Source organism: Juglans regia, chromosome 12 (assembly GCF_001411555.2).
Source record: "Juglans regia cultivar Chandler chromosome 12, Walnut 2.0, whole genome shotgun sequence".
NCBI classification, from domain to species: domain Eukaryota; kingdom Viridiplantae; phylum Streptophyta; class Magnoliopsida; order Fagales; family Juglandaceae; genus Juglans; species Juglans regia.
Window position 1 is genome coordinate 22,214,798 of NC_049912.1, and position 18,447 is coordinate 22,233,244.

An 18,447-nucleotide genomic window follows, 5' to 3' on the forward strand; every position below is an offset into this window, starting at 1 on the left:
AAGTTTACTACTATTCACATTTTTTTTTATCCCATCTCAATATCCAAACCATCCCTTAGTCTAATTGATGTAATTAGAGCATCTTCATTGGCTTGACCAAATGAGAAGGATAGCCAAAATTTGGATAATCTGTGCCAAAAAGATCCCACATTGGGTTGGGCATATCTAAAATAATTTAGATTTCATCTACAGTGCTTGGCCAAAGATAGAAGACTACTGCTGGTTCATCAAATATTAAAATATTAGTTTCTCACTCCAAGCAAAAATACAATTTGGTTTATAATTAAAAAATTTAAATAGAAATTTAGATGAGTTTAATCAAATATTTGTTGTTATTAGCATTAAATAACTTTTAAAAATATGAATTTTTAATATGAATTTAATTAGAATATAATTATTATTGACATTTAATTGGTAGAATTACAAAATGTGATAAAAATAAATTAAATAAAAATTATTAAATTAATAATATTTGATTATTATATAGAGAGTGAATAGATAATCCAACGTGAAGATTGAATTTAAATAGAATACGTAAATGCAAAAAAATATAATATTGACTAAATTTTAAAGATGAATTTGATCAAGCCAACGAAGATATCTTAGAAATTTTTAAACTTTGTCAATTATCGAAATGTTTCAGAAATATGTAAGCCATGTCTATATATGAATCTATGATATGACATAGCCAATGAATATCACTCTACCACCATGCCCTAAATAATTCCCGGAAAAGTCCCAAAACAACATAATCCCCATAAATCCCACCAAAAAAAGGAGGGTTTAACTAAGAAACCCCTGATTAAGCAGAGCCAAAAACCAAAAGAGCAACAACAGCCATAGCCATTAAACCAAACGATCCGAAGCCATCCTTCAAAGCACTGAATGGAACAGCCTTACTCGGAGAAGGAACGGGAATACGAGCGGGAGGAACCAGAGGAGAGACCAATGCTGATGGAGTTGGAGCAGTAGTTGAAAGATTGCGAGGCACATTAATGTCGACCTTCTGGCCAGCTTGGCAGTGGCCGGGGACGCCGCAGAAAAAGAAGTGGTGACCGCGTCTAGTGATATTGATGGTGTCATTCCCAGTGGTGTAGGTGGCTAAAGGTGCTGACACATTACAAGCCCTGTACATTGCATGCGTTACTCGCATCACGTTGTGGAATTGGGCGTTGTACTCAAAATCTGTCACAAAAAAATACCAACCAAGAAAACGCAACACTGTTACCAGTAATCCCTTCTTCCAAGTATTTTTTTTTTTTTTGTTAGTTTCTTGTTAAGTGTCCAGATGAAGTTTTCAACCTTTACCAAACATTCTGAATGGACGTGGTGCCCTATTTTGATGGATACCGTGGAAACGCATTATTGAATGCAAAGTGAGAGTATAATCATGAAAGCGTGGATGTGTTGGTGGAAAGGAATGTGTGCGTGTGGGGGCCAAATGCCCATGATGTAGCATGGCCGACCTAATCATGTAGCCTCCTTCCACATACGGATAGTTTCTTTGTTATAATGGCATATTGCAGTTATCCATTCTTTGTTTTGAGACGTCATTTCTAATGTGAGAACAGTAAGTAGTCAGACAATGCCTACACTGATAACTTGATAAGAAATTGAGGCAATGGCCGGCTGGGAAACTCATCTTGCGATGAAAACTGCAGTAGGTTGGTTCCTTGAAGAGCCCCAAAGCACACTTTAACCAGAAATAGAAGAATCAGGGGGAACTACAGATCGAGAAACCTCCCAGGCTTTTACGAGTATTTTATGCTCATCTAATCTATAACCCAAAACAAGATCCTTTTCTCGCCCAGAATGAGGCCAGATGAGTCGAGCCAAGGATTATGCTGGAAAACTCAGACCCTATTTGTGCGCAAATTAATGAACATCCAATTCCAGGTAAATGGTGAATTAATTACACAATCCGAGAAGAATGCTGCATAACCCAATACCCCAAAAACTGCAGACTACCCAGAATGAAAATGAAATGAAGTCAGCAACATGTATTTTAGATTATGAAACAAACTTACGGATAATATCACCAACTCGAAAGGTCTTAGTAGCGGCCCACTGCTTATAGTCAATATTACCAATGGTGGTCCAACCAGCCGAGTCCCCAACCTTGTACACAGCCGCATTGGTTATATGTACCGCCGCCATCACCATGAGCAGAACGAAGCCTTTCCCCGCCAAAGCCATAGCCTGGAGCCCTGGAAGAGAGTGAATACGTTTGGTGTTGGGTGGGTGGTGACAATTTGGAGAACTTTCTGTCTACGATCGTTTATAAATCTTTTGGACTACTGACTTGCTCTTAACCGTTGGTGGTTGGAGCTTTAAGAAGAAAGTGTGTTTGGTCCTTCTGTACTTTTTTCTATGAATTATACGCTAAGCACCCTTTGCATATATATCTTGATTTGAAATAAAAGCTCTGAGAAAGAGATCAATATCATGAAAGCAGATTCTCAACAAAACTATACTCCCTAATTAAGAAACGATCCCTTTATTTTTTTTCCCAAACTTCATGTTAAAAAGGATTGAAATATAAGCAAAAAGGATTCATTCGTGACTGATGATTTTGTTTCCCTTTAAAATTATGTTTGGATCGGACTTGAATTAAAAGGGAAGAATGTTAGGGTCATATTGCAGGTGTGGTGGGTTGCGCATTAATTCGTCTTTCATTAGAAATTTGGAAGTTCCATCATGACACTGCCTACCCTACACTTTGATTTACTCATATTGCTTTGTATAGGGGAGAAGTACAGGCTTAATCTTTACAATTTCCTAATGAAAGTGTCACAATTAGCAAGCACGTGCATGCGTTTCATTAATATAAGGTCATTCCTGTCTGGTAGAAGTTGATCTCTAGCTCGCTTGCTTCTCAAGACAGTAATGTTCTCTGAACTATATCTCTCATGTGTACTGTGGGTTAATTAATGGATAATGACTTTTTTAGTATTAGAGACCATGAGATGAACTAAAGGCCATGAAATGAACATCTACAACTCACACAAAACCTTGAAGAGTTTTTTGTATATTAGAGAATATGGACAATAATTCATCACCATGTAATGTTGCGGCAATAAGAATTTCACATGCGTGGGGAGCTACAGACTAAGGGAAGAAACACAAACACTCTCTTAAAGCTTTTACAATCATAACCTTCCAAAGGAACCTAATCGACATGGATATTGGCAACATTTATCTTTTGTACCTCTTCAATGTCCAGTGTCTAATGTTCTTGTATAGCAAGTTCCTCCTAATACAATACTTTCTCTTTCTTTGCTTTTTGGTGGGTAAGGTAAGTATACTTCTCTAGTTTTACAGCTGATAAGAAGGATCAAATCCATTCTTGTACCCAATTTTCTTTTCACCATCGTCTTCATGGTCATCCATAAATCTCTTCCAAAGCCAGTGTTGCTTCCAGACTCTCTCTGCCATCTCTTCAATTGGGATGTTCTTCGTCTCCGGAAGCAGAAACAGCACGAAGCATGACATGATGAGAACCCAGCCGGAGAAGAAGAAGAAGATACCATACTTGAAATGGCAGAGCATTGAAAGGAATGCCTGTGCTATAACAAAAGTGAAAAGCAAATTGATACACACAGTCACACTCTGCCCTGCAGAGCGAGTCTCCAGTGGGAATGTCTCACTTGGGATCAGCCAACCTAGAGGCCCCCAAGACCATGCAAAAGCAGAAACAAAAGTGCACACCATGATAACAACTATAATTGCATAAGTTTTGTGGAGGTCTTCAGAGTGGTCCTTGACCTTGATTCCTAGAATGATTGCTATCACCACTTGAGAAAGGAACATCTGGACCCCAGCTTCCAATAAGAGCATTCGACGGCCAACTTTGTCCACCGAGTAGATGGATACAAGAGTGGAGAGGACATTCACAGCCCCTGTAATGACAGCTGAGTAGAGGGCAGCGTCACTGCCAAATCCCAGAGTGTCGAAGAGAACTGGAGCATAAAACATGATTGCATTGATGCCAGTGAATTGTTGGAAGATCTGTTGCAGACATTCAATTCAAATTAGAGAACAATATATAGGATAATCAGATTTTTTAACTAATCGACACCTATTGAGTATGATAATTGTTGTGACAATATTTATAAAGATGTGTAGAAAACAACGAGAGATGCTGACCTGCAAGGCTACGGCAATGACGAGCTGGGGCCTATTCCTGCGCTTAAGGAGATTCCTGAAGGGGTGCTTCACTAGTTTAGCCACACGGCTTGCCTCAACAAGCTCCAAGAACTCAGGCTCAATATTGTCAGTTCCCCGAATCTTTCTAAGCACAGCTTTTCCTTCGTCCAAGCGACCACGCTCGATCAGACTGTTGGGAGTGTCCACCACGAGGAGAGCCCCCACCGTAAGAAGACCTGCAGGAATGCCAGCCAAACCCAACGACAGCCTCCAACCCCATCCCCCTTTGATTCTGTACGTAGTTGCATAACAAAACATATATCAGTAGCTGGTTAATTAGCAACAAAGCCTACATGACTAGGAAACAAAACCTTACAAGATGATGACCAATATATCATATACTCTCTCCAAGCTAACATCTTGAATGAAATAATACTATGCTCAGGTATAAGAGTTTCATTTAGGTCTCGTTTGAATATAAAAAAACTCTCAATCTATCTCATCTCATCATTACAATTCTTTTAAATTTTTGTACAAAATATTAGAAACAATTCAATTTTTTCAAATATTAAAATAATAATAATATTAAAGAATAATATTTTAACAATATTTTATTTAACTTATTTAAAACTATTTCATCTTACTATCTAAACAAGTCTTTAGTGTCTGCAAATTTTGCATATGCAAATTAATCTCGAGAAAAAATATATATATATTTACAAAGCTTCATTTTTTATTGACTTAACATGACGTAAAAGCGAATTTCTACATACATTAGCTTATAAAATTGGTGTTCTTAACTTTTTCAAAATTCTAATCATGTATTTCCCAACAAGCAATATGTTAAGACACTGTCTTCTATATATAACAAAAGTTTTTCATAAAAAACATTATCCTCGTAATGAAAATAATTAAAGTGAAAGGTCTAGAGAAGTGATCATCATAGTATACGCCGCTAGCTGTACAAGTGATCAAGGGTTTTGACTAAATAAATTTTACGGGTCTTGTCGTGATCTTCAAAAATTTTAAAAATAAAAAATAAATATCCTTTTCTCTTCCTACAATATTAATATGCATGGTTGATATAATATTAGACATATAATAGGGATTAGTAGGATTGGTAAGTCATCGATCATTAATTGTTCAACAAAGTGAACAGGTGTGCCCTCTTGAGTTCAAAATAAACACGTCATGTTCATTATTAACTGCATGCGCTGTGCCTGTAGATGTATTGAAAATATATATATATGTTTGCTGGCCTTTCTAATACTGACATTTATATTAAATGAACTGATATAAGATAGCTGGGACAGTACGTTACCTTAATTAATTAGAAGGGATTTAAAATTAGAAAAAACCTTTGTGTCTGGGAATTGCTGCCAATAACTCGATCGAGTACTCTATATATAGCTTAAAAAAATTGGAGCGAAGGAATAGATCATCATCAAAATGAAGAATAGGAGCTTACTTAGCAGTGCCATAATTGACAAGGCTCGCGAAGAGTATGCCAATGGTCACATTAAGTTGGAATAATATGTTCAAACCTCCACGTATCCTCGTCGGTGCTATCTCCGATAGAAACAATGGCACAGCCTGCAGTACCTCATATATATATCCAACATATTTCAATTAACTTTATAAGATCAAATTTAATATATATTATAAAAATAAATCTAATTACGTACTTTCTATTGTCCAGCAGAAATTACTGTGCAGTACGCGGAGTCGTTTCGCCCCCACAAAATCAAGTTGGGATATCTTTTGATTTTTTTTTTTTTTTTTTTTAAATTTTTCCCACCCCATAGACCAATGAAATTAAGGACCAAGTAATTAATACAAAAGGATAAGATGAACTATCCAACAATATTGCAGTACTGTAGTACTACGTACCCCACACAAAAAAGCAAAGTCAAGAAAGTAATTTAAAATAGAGATCCAAAACATCACGTTATTCCACAAAAAGATCAATGACGTTTCCAAAAGAAAAATGATTCGAAAGCAGAAAGCCAAGATGCAAAGAAAGTGGGTTTTTAGTCGGCTTTCTCTGGATGAATCCAAGAGACTTTTATCATGACATTTTGATGTTTTCTCAAGCTAGCTAGCCAAGGCATGAAATGATACAAGATGCCTGTCTCTGTCACATCTAAGAATTTCACGTGCGAGAATATTAATAAAAAACAAAGCAGGTAACTCTCATAGCTTCCAATCGATGGTGATCTTGCATTGCAGTTCCTTCCCAGTTTCTAACCTATGGTTCTTGGGTCGTTATTAATTCGATCCCACCAAAGCCTTTCGATCACTTCCTTTTCTCTCTCTACTTTTAGATATTTCTCCTTCTGATCTTTGCATGGGAGATATTTTATTTTATTTTTACATATTTCACCAAATTAAGAAGAGAAATGTTATAATTATTACAAAAATATATAAAAATAAATTCATATAATATATTATATATTAAATCTATTTTATAATAAAAATAAATTTACAATCTAACATATCACATGAATTCATATCATTTTGTAAAATCTATTTGTGTTTAGGCCGGTTAGTTTGATTACACAAAATTAAAATATCTCATCTTATTTAATTATTATAATTTTTTTAAACACTTATATAAGATATAATAAATAATTTAATTTTTTTATATTTCAAAATAAAAATAATATTATAATATTATTATATTTCACTCTTAACAAAATATCTAATCATCTAAACTGCGTAACCATTCAAAGTACGTAAAGATATATAGAAGTACTACTACTGCATCCAGGGGCATAAAATGAAAACAAACCTGATTAGCGAAGCCAACCCCACATCCAAGCATGATTCTACCAATAATGAGCATGGCAAGGTTTTGGGCAGCAGCGTTAAAGACAGTCCCAGCGATGAAGAAAAGACCAGCAATCAACATGGTTAGCCTTCGACCAAGCCTTCTGGTCGTGTAGGAAGCGAAGAAAGTCGAGGTTAAACCGGCCAGGTATAGCGATGATGTGAACAATTGTAGGCCCTGATTATCATATTTGCAGTAATTGCTATTGATGTTTGGATCCTTCGTTTTCAGATAAACCACCGGGAAGAATTTTTCCAAGAAGTCGGGCATGGCCGTAACACCACCTTCATCATCATCATCATCAAATCGATCAGCCACCAGTAATTAAAATAATTAATAAAAAATTTACTGAACTTAATTTAAGGTAAGACAAACATATATAATTAGCAGTAAATATTAATGCATCGAAGATTTTTTTTATTGGTTTTGTAAGTTCATTTACATCATTTTCACAGTACCAAACAAAAATATTGAAGAAATAATAATTAAGCAAGAGGAAATTAATTTTTAAATCGCCGATTTTTAGGGTAATATAATTCGTATAAAAAGTTTGCCGACATGGTGCACATGATTCGGACCCAGCTAGATTCTCTTGGTCATCACGCTCAGCTGGAAAGCCAAACAAAACCTATTGAGAGTTGGGTCGATCTTCACGATGGTAGTTAAACTGTTAAAGGCCGTGAGGTACTCCCTAGAGTACCCTTATCTCTTTGATGAGAACAAGGATACATTTTTTTTAAAAAAAATCTATTTATCATACCGACATATTACTCGTAATATATATATTTTTTTAAATTTTTTTTATTAAATATGTAGTAAATGAATGATGAGTAAAAAAATTCTTAATTAATTTAAAAAATATATATATAAATAAAAATGGTATGAAGAGATGATGAGTAGCAATTTTTTTTTTCCTTTTTATTTCTTTTCTTGATAAAATAAACATGATAAGAGAAATATGTCAAAACTACATACGAAGAACGTTAAAAGAACGAAAGCTTTTAGCTATTTTCATGATAAGAAATATATTTACATGTACAGACATATGAATCTATGATCATGAAAAGTACTAAGCGTCCTTAATTTCTTGCCAAATTTGGAGACACCGAGACCAAAGCAATTCCTCTGTCTCGAAAGAAAATAAGCTAAAAAAAACATCTTAATATATATCATATGCACGTGCATACTAGAGAGAGAGAGAGTGAGTGCTCATGCGTCTGAAATATGAAATTACTTACCGGAAACACCAATATCGTAACCAAACATGAGGCCTCCGGTGGCGGCCATAACACATGATATGATAACAATAGGCGTGATCTTGGCCTCGAACTCGGTGCCTCCGCTGGACGGAACCGAGAACCCTCCCGCAGGCATGATTCCTATATATGTGAAAAAAGCACTCTGATATACAGGGAGAAGTTCAAGAAGAAGAAGAGAGTTTTGGATAATGTGTATTTGGATTCGGGAAGGTTTTGTGTGAGATGAGATGAGTGGCAGCGCATGGGCACGAGGGAAATATGAAAAATCAATGGGATGATGTTAAGTAAGAGTACTGGGGCACCACTGCCACATCTTTCCACACGTACTCTACTATTTCTATGGCCGAATCATGAGTTCACACTTGACGGCTAGTCAGCCAGGAGCGCGCTATGACTTCAATTTTAACAAGTTTTCTCTTCCATTTTACTTTGTATTTTAGTTGGCCGGTGACTTTGATATAAACCCAAAACATTTTAATTAAGAAAAATAAGGGGAAAAAAATTAAATATCGTGTAAACGAAAGAGAACTACTCCACATCATGATCTGCGGGTCTCTAAACCATGCATACTCTGAAGCAAATTGCGTGTGAGAATACGGCTTGCTTGCTTACAAATATATATGACATCATGAGGATGATCATGAATTTCTAACCAAATGTAATTAAATCAAACTCGGGAAAAAAATATTGTAATTAATTCTAGTGGGCGGAGTGGCCATCAAATTATAAATGGGTCATGACTCATGTATAATGACGATGGTCAAAGTCATGATTGGATTATAATCCACTCGGAAAATGGGAATTAGATAATCATGACTTGATGAGGAAATTTCAACTTAAAAAGAAAGCAAAATCATGAGCAGTACGTACGTTCGAAGAAGCCAGCAAAAGCTTCTTATAAAATTAGAACCTGCAAGTAAAAGCCATGCAAGTTTATTTACTGCAGGGGATGATGAGAAAATGGGAAATTATAAGTTATTAGGTTTTGAGGAAACAACCAAATAATCATCATCAAAGTATGACCTTTAGTTTTAGCCCTGTTTCCAAATTCCCCATGCACCATTAGTAGTGCTGAGTATTGTTATAGCTACCGTCACTAAAATTAGCTAGTAATAATGATAATATAGTAGTGCTACATGTAGTATTTATAATTTTTACTTACAAAACTCATTTTATTAATTTTGTTTTGAAATTTAAATTTTAAATTTTAAATTTTATAATTTTTAGCATATTAATAACTGACACATGTAAAAATAAAATTTTTCTAAATTTTTATTATGTACAAATATCATTTTTCATGACGATAATAATGTGTTATGCAACGCTTTTATATATATATATATATATATATATATAATAATGTTAGATACTGTTATAACAGTGTTTAACATTCAAAAATTATTATTTTTTATATAAATTTTGTATTTACTTATTTTTTGTATTTTTTTTTTTAAAAAATCAATATGCAACGCTTACGTACTATATTTAAATTATATTTATAGTGATGCTGATTCATTGATGAATGATACGGCCTACCGAAATTCAATGCGTGTAAAATGCATTTGTTGAAAATTGAGTTAAAAAAATAATAAATAATTATTGGTTACCCAATTCATGAGCATCCAAGATTTGAGAGTGATCTGTCGTGCTGATCTTACAATTATTAAATATATAATATCTGCTTTTTGGTCAATAAAAATTAATTAACAATGAGTCGTCGGTAAGTGACATTGAATGAGCAACCAATAAATTAAATACCAAAATTAGGAAGTAACTTATAGAATTATTATTGATAAATAAATAAATAAATATTTTATGTGTAAAGAAATTTTACTTTAAATATTAACATGATTTAATATAATCTTTTAAATTATAAAATTATTTTTATTATAAAATAAATATAATACTGTGTATATATATGTCTATTGGTTTATTCTTTATGACATGTACAAGGCGTCTTATCCTGATCGTGAATTAATTTTCTTATTTGGTTTCAATAACATTTTCTTGACTAAATAAAAAGTTGATTATTTTGATTATTAAGTTCATCTCAATTCATTATTATAATTTTTTAAAATTTTAATATAAAATATAATAAATAATTAAATAATTATAAATTTTAAAATAATAATAATATTAAAAAATAATATTTTATAATTTCAACTAAACTTAATTTAATACCTAAACGCAGTCAAACAGTACGCACACTTAACGAGGAAAAAGATGGAGTGGTACACTGTAACTGAAATGCTTTTTTTCAGTATTCACTAGCAAAAAAAAAAAACATTTTCCTCGTAAAAAATGTAGCAGCAATCGAAAACCAATTTGAATGTTCAAACGTCCAACAATGGTTTCAAATCCAAATAGCTCGAAATTCTCAAACTTTTACTAAGATTCTTTTTTTCTTTGACCACAAAAGCAACCAAAATTGACTATATATGTAATTCCATGTCAAAAACGAGTACTGACAGTAGGTAGTATTGGAGTTTGAGTATAGATCCATTAATATTAATTATGTTCTGTTCTCTTCGGATAATATATATATATATATTAATAAATATATAAAAGATAACATGATCCGTTCAAGGTGGCCTTTGTTGGCGTTCACGAGAAAACGAAGAAGTCGTTTCTGAAAGGAAAAACAGAAGTGATATATATGTGCACTCAAGTGCAAACATCGAACATCGCACTTTTTTTTTTCTTTTTTTTTTAAGTAGATAAATTTGATATCTATAAAAATTTATTTTTTTAAAAAATTAAACTTTATTTTTTTATTAAAAAGAGTATACGGTCTTGTACATTGAAATATTGTATCTAACATTATTTAGGACTGAGCCAAAATTTGACAATCTAACTCCGAATCCGAATCCGTACCGGCTCCGCTCCGACTCCGGAGTTGGAGGTTTTTTTCCCTTGGAAGTCGGAATCAGATTTGGAGTCACTGATGAACTGACTTCGGCTCCGCTCTGATCTGCCTCCGACGTGGCCCTTCGACTTCGCCTCTGCCTCCGATTTTATACTGATTTTATAAAAATATGTGTTTTTCTATATATTAGTTATTTAAATTTTATACAACTATATTTTTTACAGTTAGTTAAACTCAATAATATACTAGTTAAATAATATATTTATTTAAAACAAGTAACATACTAACATGCATTAAATTGAGAAAATTGAAATTTGAAAGCCTTCCAATTTTTTTTTTTTTTTTTTTAAAAAAAAAGGGGGTCAAATATGAAATTAAAAAATAAAAAAATCCGACTCCACTCCGACAAGTCGAAGTCGGAGGTCGGATTCGACCTTCGACAAAAATCAGAGTCAGAGTCGGAGGTTGGGCCCTCCGACTCCGAAAGGGTCGTTGCTCAACCCTAACATTACTATATTGACTCGTTAACAAAAATTTTATGACAGTCACTTTTGCGTACTCCTTACTCAATTCATTAATGTGATTGATTGCGTCATTTTTTTTAACATAAAATAAGTTTTGATCAATCACATCAGTAGAGTACGTAAAAAGTACGCAAAAGTGACTATATATAACATAACTCATTGGTTAAAAGGGTTTGGTCAAGAGCTTTGTTACTCATCATCTCCACACACCACACTTACTTTATTTTTTTAAAGCTGGTTTGGAGCATGAGATAAAATATAAAATTCTCATCTCATCTAATCATTACGCATTTTTCAAATCTACATACAAAATATAATAACTAATTCAACTTTTTCAAATATAAAAACAATAATAATATTAAAACATAATATTTTAAACTTTCAAACAAAACATAAAATTATCATCTCATCCTCCAAACCTGCCAAATTCTTAGTTTTATTCTTTCTAAATTAATTAAATTCTTCTACTCATCATTCATATATCACACATTTGATAATTGAGGTGAAACACCTTTTTCCTTTGAGAGAGAGAGAGAGTATTAATTCACAGCGGTGATAATTGACTTTGGTAAAAGAAGAGTGTTATAGCTACAAATGAATTATATAAAAATAATTCCACAAATTGGTATAGTTTCATATGATCCGTCAAATCTACTATATAATAAAAATAATTTTATAATTTGATAAATCACATGAAGCTATATTAATTTATAAAATTATTTTTATATAATCATTTTGTAATTATAATATTTCTCTTTGTTAAAAAGCTACTTCGTGCATGGGGAAACTTGGTCAGCTCATTCCCAAAATGGATTAGACTTTAGCTTACTTTGGGCCTACGAGGCTGGATGGGGCCTCATGGAATCAGATGAGCCTCCCCTCCCCACATACAAAAAGGCTTTTACTTTCAGCTTCTTCCGTTTATTAGCTTGGGAGCGATAATATCGATAAGATTTGTTTGTTGAATAATGCTAAATACAATTAGATGGAGTACAAAGACTTTTAAAAAAATAGGACTTATAATTTTTTTTTTAAAAGAACTTGGACATGTTTGTACATCTTGGGCTTGCACTAATCATCTATTATTTTAGAGCAATGTTATTCAGTACTATCTTCTCAACTATCATCCTTATCTTCCAAACATTTGATATCGTATAGAGGATTACGAGAGGATAATAATAAAAGAGTACAGCAAATAGCATTTTTCTAAAGAATAATGTTATATACAATCGTGAAATGCGTAAAAATCATGCAGTCATTTTGAAAAAAAGTGAGGTCTATTATTAAAAAATTAATTTTTTTTTATGTGAATCTCATATTTATTTATTTTTTTTAAAATGACTACACGATACTTGTACGCTCACGACTGTAAATATCATTTCTTTTCTCTAAAATAACAGAATCCAAATAACAAAAGACCCATTTTTAGAACCCAAATCCAGAGAATAAGGTGGCCGAATATAACAGATAGTTCTCGTCATCCCGCCATGACATGTCCTATTGCTGGCAATCTAGGCAACCAACACCGCTAGGGCAGGAGCTGCCAGCCTCTTCACCTTGGGCAAGTGCCCGCCACCTCGCCTAGGGCAAGTACCCTGATCTAGTACTGGCGATATTAGAAGGAAGTGTTGGTCAGCATCACATAAAATGATCAATTTATTTGGAACGAGTTATGAACAAACTTCAAGAAAACGGGATAATAAATGCAGAAAAGTGATCATATAGAATCATAGATCATCGTGTTCGCCTGCCTGCCTGCCTGCTCCAAAGTATACGTGACGAAATGGCTGTTACTAACTCTCCAAATAGAAAAACATTTAATACATCCCTCTCAATATAAGGGATAACTCCCACTCGACCCCTCCACCAAAATATCAACACCACCATGTAAACGGGAGTAACTAGTTTGAAAGAGCTTACTATGTATCACCTAAGATCCTAACTTGTTAAAAGTATTTCGTCTAATTGGCATAATGTCTAAGAATAATATTACATACAGTCATAAAATATATAAATACTGTATAGTCATTTTAAAAAAGAATAAAGTTTACTATTAAAAATTTAATTTCTTTTCATATGAGTTTTATATTTATTTATTTTTTTCAAAACGACTATATAATACTTATATATTCACAACTGTAAATATCTATTCTCATCCAATAAAGATTTAGAGACAAGAGTTTCTTCCTTTCTAAGGTGCATTGAACGTAAAAATTTCCCACTGTCAATATTGCATTGAAAACAAAAGTGGCCATGTTGGGTAATTTCTTGCTCTGTGTCTAAATTTCATAAAAAAATAAAAAAAATTGATAATTTATAGATTGGCAATCTAAGGACTGATGGCTTGAAAAGTGACACTTGTCACCATCCTACAACTCAACATCATGGCCATACGAAGCATCCATACACGTGACCTGAACCACATCATTATTTCAAACAAAAAGGAAAACTTTGACATGTCTTGGTAAAATTTTGACATCGTACTTCACTATTATATGTACACGTACCCATAGCGAATTTATCCTATATATAGATAGATAGGGGACCGATTTCCCAAAATGTTTTATCTAATTCCATTTGTGAAAATTAGAGATGAAATAATTGACATGTCATTAATTAAAATTACCATGTACCGGCCAAAAGAATTTTAGAGTCTAGCAACAAAAATGTACTAAACATTTTGATTTGTATCATTTTGATCTTTAAGTTTATATTTTTTAATTAATAATTTATGATTTTCAATTTTGAATAATATTAAATATAGTTCTATCACGTGCAAGTTCTGTCTACTCATTTTAAAAATAAGTGAGGTCCACCATTAGAATTCGTTTGGATATAAAAATCATCTCATCTCATCTCATTATTAAATTTTTTTTAAATTTTCATACAAAATGTAAGAAATAATTTAATATTTTTTAATTTCAAAACAATAATAATATTAAAAAATAATATTTTATTAAACTCATACAAAATCATCTTATTTTTTAAACAAACCCTTAAAAAAATATTTTCAATTGAGTTTCAGATTTATTTACTATTTTTAAAGAAAATATACGATATTTACGTATCTTAAGACTCAAAAAGTAAACACAATCTTGAAAAAGTGTTAAAAAACTATTTCTTCTGGTATGGTTCATTTTTTGAACAATGAGCATGCGCCAGACCTACATTTTAGACTCATACCTAGCATAGCATTACTTGTGTAATATATATGTATATACATTTGAATTTAAAAGCGGATAAAATTAAGAACAAGATCAAAGGTTGTTTGAGTTGCCCCAATATTTCGGTCTGACCAGTTAATATTATTGGTGACGTTACCCTTCCATCTAAATGCAAAAGTACTCTTCGAAGTGCAGGGCTGTGTTCCTACGACCTATGCATGGGAAAGGAATTAAGGAAGAGAAAGTTTGTGCCCCTACTGACTCCATTTTCGTACGACTCATACTTTGGAAAATAAAATTGTATGCCAAAGTAGCATTGATATTTCTGTACACCTACTCTATAATACACAGTCACGCTCTAGTGTCTACATTCAACAATATTTGAGTAAGTGCTTAAAATTATTGACGTTTAATATCTTCTCAGATTCTACTGTTAATTATGCTTGTCCATTGAAATCCAGCCAAAATATGGCATGAAATTGATTATCCTCTCCAAAAATATTAATTTTAATTTTATGTTATTTTATTACGTGTGCTTTGATTATTTATTTATTTATTTATGAACTTGGTTTATTTATTATTTTTGAATATCTATTTGGGGATTCTGCTTTTAATTGGTAATTTCTTACTTTCTAGGCGGCTCTGACAGGATAGATGGATTGCTTGAATGCAAGAGTACAGGGCATGCACCAAATCCAGGATAAGACATCATGCACCATAATACACCATAAAATTAGGGTCCCAGCCTTCAGGTACAACTCTAGTGGCATCATGATCCCCTATCTCATTTTCCTATCATGGCCATCATGATTATATCATCATAATCATTATACAACTGTACGGTGATCGTTATTCCCATACTAGTTTTACTCTTTAAACGAGTAACCATATCATAGCGTTGCAAATTTCGCATAATTTTTTTGTTTAAAAATAAATTAAAATTTATTATTAAAAATTAATATTTTTATTTAAATTTTAAATTTATCTATTTTTTAAAAAATTACACAAAATTTATACATTTTAAAATTATAAATATCATTTCTCAACTATAATGTTTTTTATTTTATTTTTTCCATATATTGAACTATAATTCTTGACCTGACCCCACTTTCCTGGTGCAGCCCACTGTAGACTTGACCACAAGAAATTAATTGACCAGAATCGTTTAAAGAATCACAAAGGACTTGTTTAGTGATCCTTAATGGTATTCTTTGGGAAAACTAATGGCACTCACTATAAATCCTCGTGGATGTTAAATTCTGATTTGCATCCATCCATCCTTTCAATTACTTGCACTTTTTTTCATTTTTGTCATTGAGTTCTAAAATCATAATCTGAATCCATTCATCTTGTATTTTGGTAGCATAATCTGTATTTAGATTTGGATTTTAAAATTATCCATAATTTTCAAATCCAAGACTTTAAAACAAGTTTCAAAACTTGTTTATTTTTATACAAATTCGAATCCAAATTTTAATATATGACCCAAATAAGACATTAAGATCTTAAAGTCCCGAATCCAAATCCATTCATCTAAATGTATTATCACTGAACAACTTTTGGTAAAGCATTTAATTCCTTTGAATTGTCACTATATATATATACATCTATGTATATTTTAAATAAGTTTTATAGTCATAAATAGCATATATACTTAAGAATAATGTTACTCATCATCTTCCTATCATTTCATGATGTGGTATTAGATTATTATAAACTATTTATTATATTTTACTTCTAAATATATTATTTAATGCCACGTCATGAGATGATGAGAGAATGATGAGAAAATAGATCATGAATAAATTTATTCTATACTTAATAATAAAAGTAATTTTTATAATCTAACATACATATAAATTACATCAATTTATAAATTTATTTCTAAGATATAATTTTATAATTAAAATATTTATATGCATATTAATAAGACTTTACAAAATTTTAAAATTATTTATTTATATTACTGTACTTTGTTTATATCACATCATATTCTCATTATCTTGTGGTCTGGAATTAAATAATTATAGATTATTTATTATATTTTATTTATGAAATTATCATTTAATATTAAATTACGAGATGATAAAAAAAAATATGAATAAATTTTTTCTTTACCTTATAAATGAGAGCAGCTCGGTTTCTCCCAACGGCTCTCTTTGATTAATTTTATTTTTTTAATTTATTGTGAAACGAAATTGAATACTAAAACAACAATAAAATTATGGTAAAAAACAGCCAATGACTGTTTCCCACTCGTCCAAAAAAGAGGCCAAGAATCTCTATTCTGACACGAGAGAATAAACAACCCTAAATATTGCCACCTTGCACTTTTGCAAACGTCGCACGTGGGATCTTCTCCACGTGGCTTATAACACGCTCGGCCCCATTAAAAATTTGATCGTCCGGAGAAATTTTATATAGATAAAAAATAATTCTTTTGTCCATACTCATAGCAGTGGGTTGGATCTTGTGCTCTTTTAATACAAGATAATCGTATTTTTTTAATCCCCTCCCTATCTTTTTTAATTAAGTATGAAAATACTTGTCGTGAGCCATTACAACTAAATATGGGTTTTTTAATGAATATAATAATATAACCAATAAACAAATATATATATTTAAAAGATGCATTAAAAATTTATTAACATGGCCATGTCAGGTAAAAAATAATCCAATTTCTAATAGAATAAACCCAACATGTCAGTATATTTTAAAAAGCAAAATGCCTTTATTTATATATGAATATTGTTCTTAATATTTTTAAAAAAATGAAAATATATAAATATCATACAATTCTTTTAAAAAAATAAGTAAATATAAAATACACATGAAAAAAGTAATAATTTTAATAATAAACCCTATTATTTTTTAAAAAGATATAAGATATTTATATACTGTACGACTGTATATAACATTACCTTTTCTTTTTGGCCGGAAATCATTAGGAAAATAGCATATACAGTCACTTTGATTATTAGAAAGAGATAATTAATTAACAAGGTGGAGATTTAAAAAACAAATGCCTTTTATTGTCCCACACTATGGACCTTTCTCATTGACATTTTTTGTTTCCATTATTTTTAATTAATATATAAATGAATAATTATAGATACAGTTTTTGGATCTAAAAGTCCAACACATTTATTTCAAAAAATAATAAAGTCCAGCATTATAAATTAAATATTTTTTTATGTAGATTTTAAATTTATATATATATTTTTTTATGATAGTGCACATAACTTATATTGTACAAATTATTATTATTGGATATTCCCAAGCATTTCAACCATTGGACTTGGAGGGATTTGTTAGGGTTTGGGTCCCACGTAAATTGCTCCACAGCTCGTCACTACCGAATCATTCTTTACATACAAAACACAGTACTAGAAATTTACAAATCGACCTTTAGATTATAATATTTCTTAGATGGGTTCTTTATCTCTTATCACTCTGTAAATTTATTTAATATATATAATAAATTAATCAGGATGCTATAAAATTAATACTTCTTAGCTGTTTAGCAAATATAGGTGCTTACAACTATATCGTTTATTAGTATTATCTTCCATTTAAGTTATATTTTAGTAAATAAAATAATATGTTTTTATTACTTAATTTAATAATTTAGCACGATTCGAGCTACATAATTATTATT

General features: G+C 31.5%; 2 protein-coding genes across 2 annotated transcripts; both read right to left on the minus strand.

Annotated features, from left to right (window-relative positions):
• Positions 1-578: 578 nt before the first annotated feature.
• On the minus strand, positions 579-2,360 carry LOC109005859 (mavicyanin-like). The gene is made up of 2 exons (XM_018984928.2): positions 2,028-2,360; positions 579-1,185 (listed from the first exon to the last, which is right to left on the minus strand). The coding sequence occupies exons 1-2, from the start codon at positions 2,194-2,196 to the stop codon at positions 803-805; spliced, it is 552 nt and encodes a 183-aa protein (XP_018840473.1). The 5' UTR covers positions 2,197-2,360; the 3' UTR covers positions 579-802.
• Positions 2,361-3,000: 640 nt separating this feature from the next.
• On the minus strand, positions 3,001-8,639 carry LOC109005858 (sugar transport protein 13-like). The gene is made up of 5 exons (XM_018984927.2): positions 8,215-8,639; positions 6,938-7,260; positions 5,615-5,739; positions 4,147-4,438; positions 3,001-4,008 (listed from the first exon to the last, which is right to left on the minus strand). The coding sequence occupies exons 1-5, from the start codon at positions 8,348-8,350 to the stop codon at positions 3,316-3,318; spliced, it is 1,569 nt and encodes a 522-aa protein (XP_018840472.1). The 5' UTR covers positions 8,351-8,639; the 3' UTR covers positions 3,001-3,315.
• Between the last annotated feature and the right edge of the window lie 9,808 nt (positions 8,640-18,447).

Bases quoted from the DNA above. Each gene is read 5' to 3' on its own strand.
- LOC109005859 (XM_018984928.2), bottom strand. From the start codon at position 2,196: ATGGCTTTGGCGGGGAAAGGCTTCGTTCTGCTCATGGTGATGGCGGCG. The intron at 1,186-2,027 runs GTAAGTTTGTTT...TTTTTGTGACAG, and splicing joins TCGAGTTGGTGATATTATCC to ATTTTGAGTACAACGCCCAA.
- LOC109005858 (XM_018984927.2), bottom strand. From the start codon at position 8,350: ATGCCTGCGGGAGGGTTCTCGGTTCCGTCCAGCGGAGGCACCGAGTTC. The intron at 5,740-6,937 runs GTTTGTTTTCAT...GAGGTACTGCAG, and splicing joins GGGTTGGCTTCGCTAATCAG to GCTGTGCCATTGTTTCTATC. The intron at 4,009-4,146 runs GTCAGCATCTCT...TGTCTGCAACAG, and splicing joins TCATTGCCGTAGCCTTGCAG to ATCTTCCAACAATTCACTGG.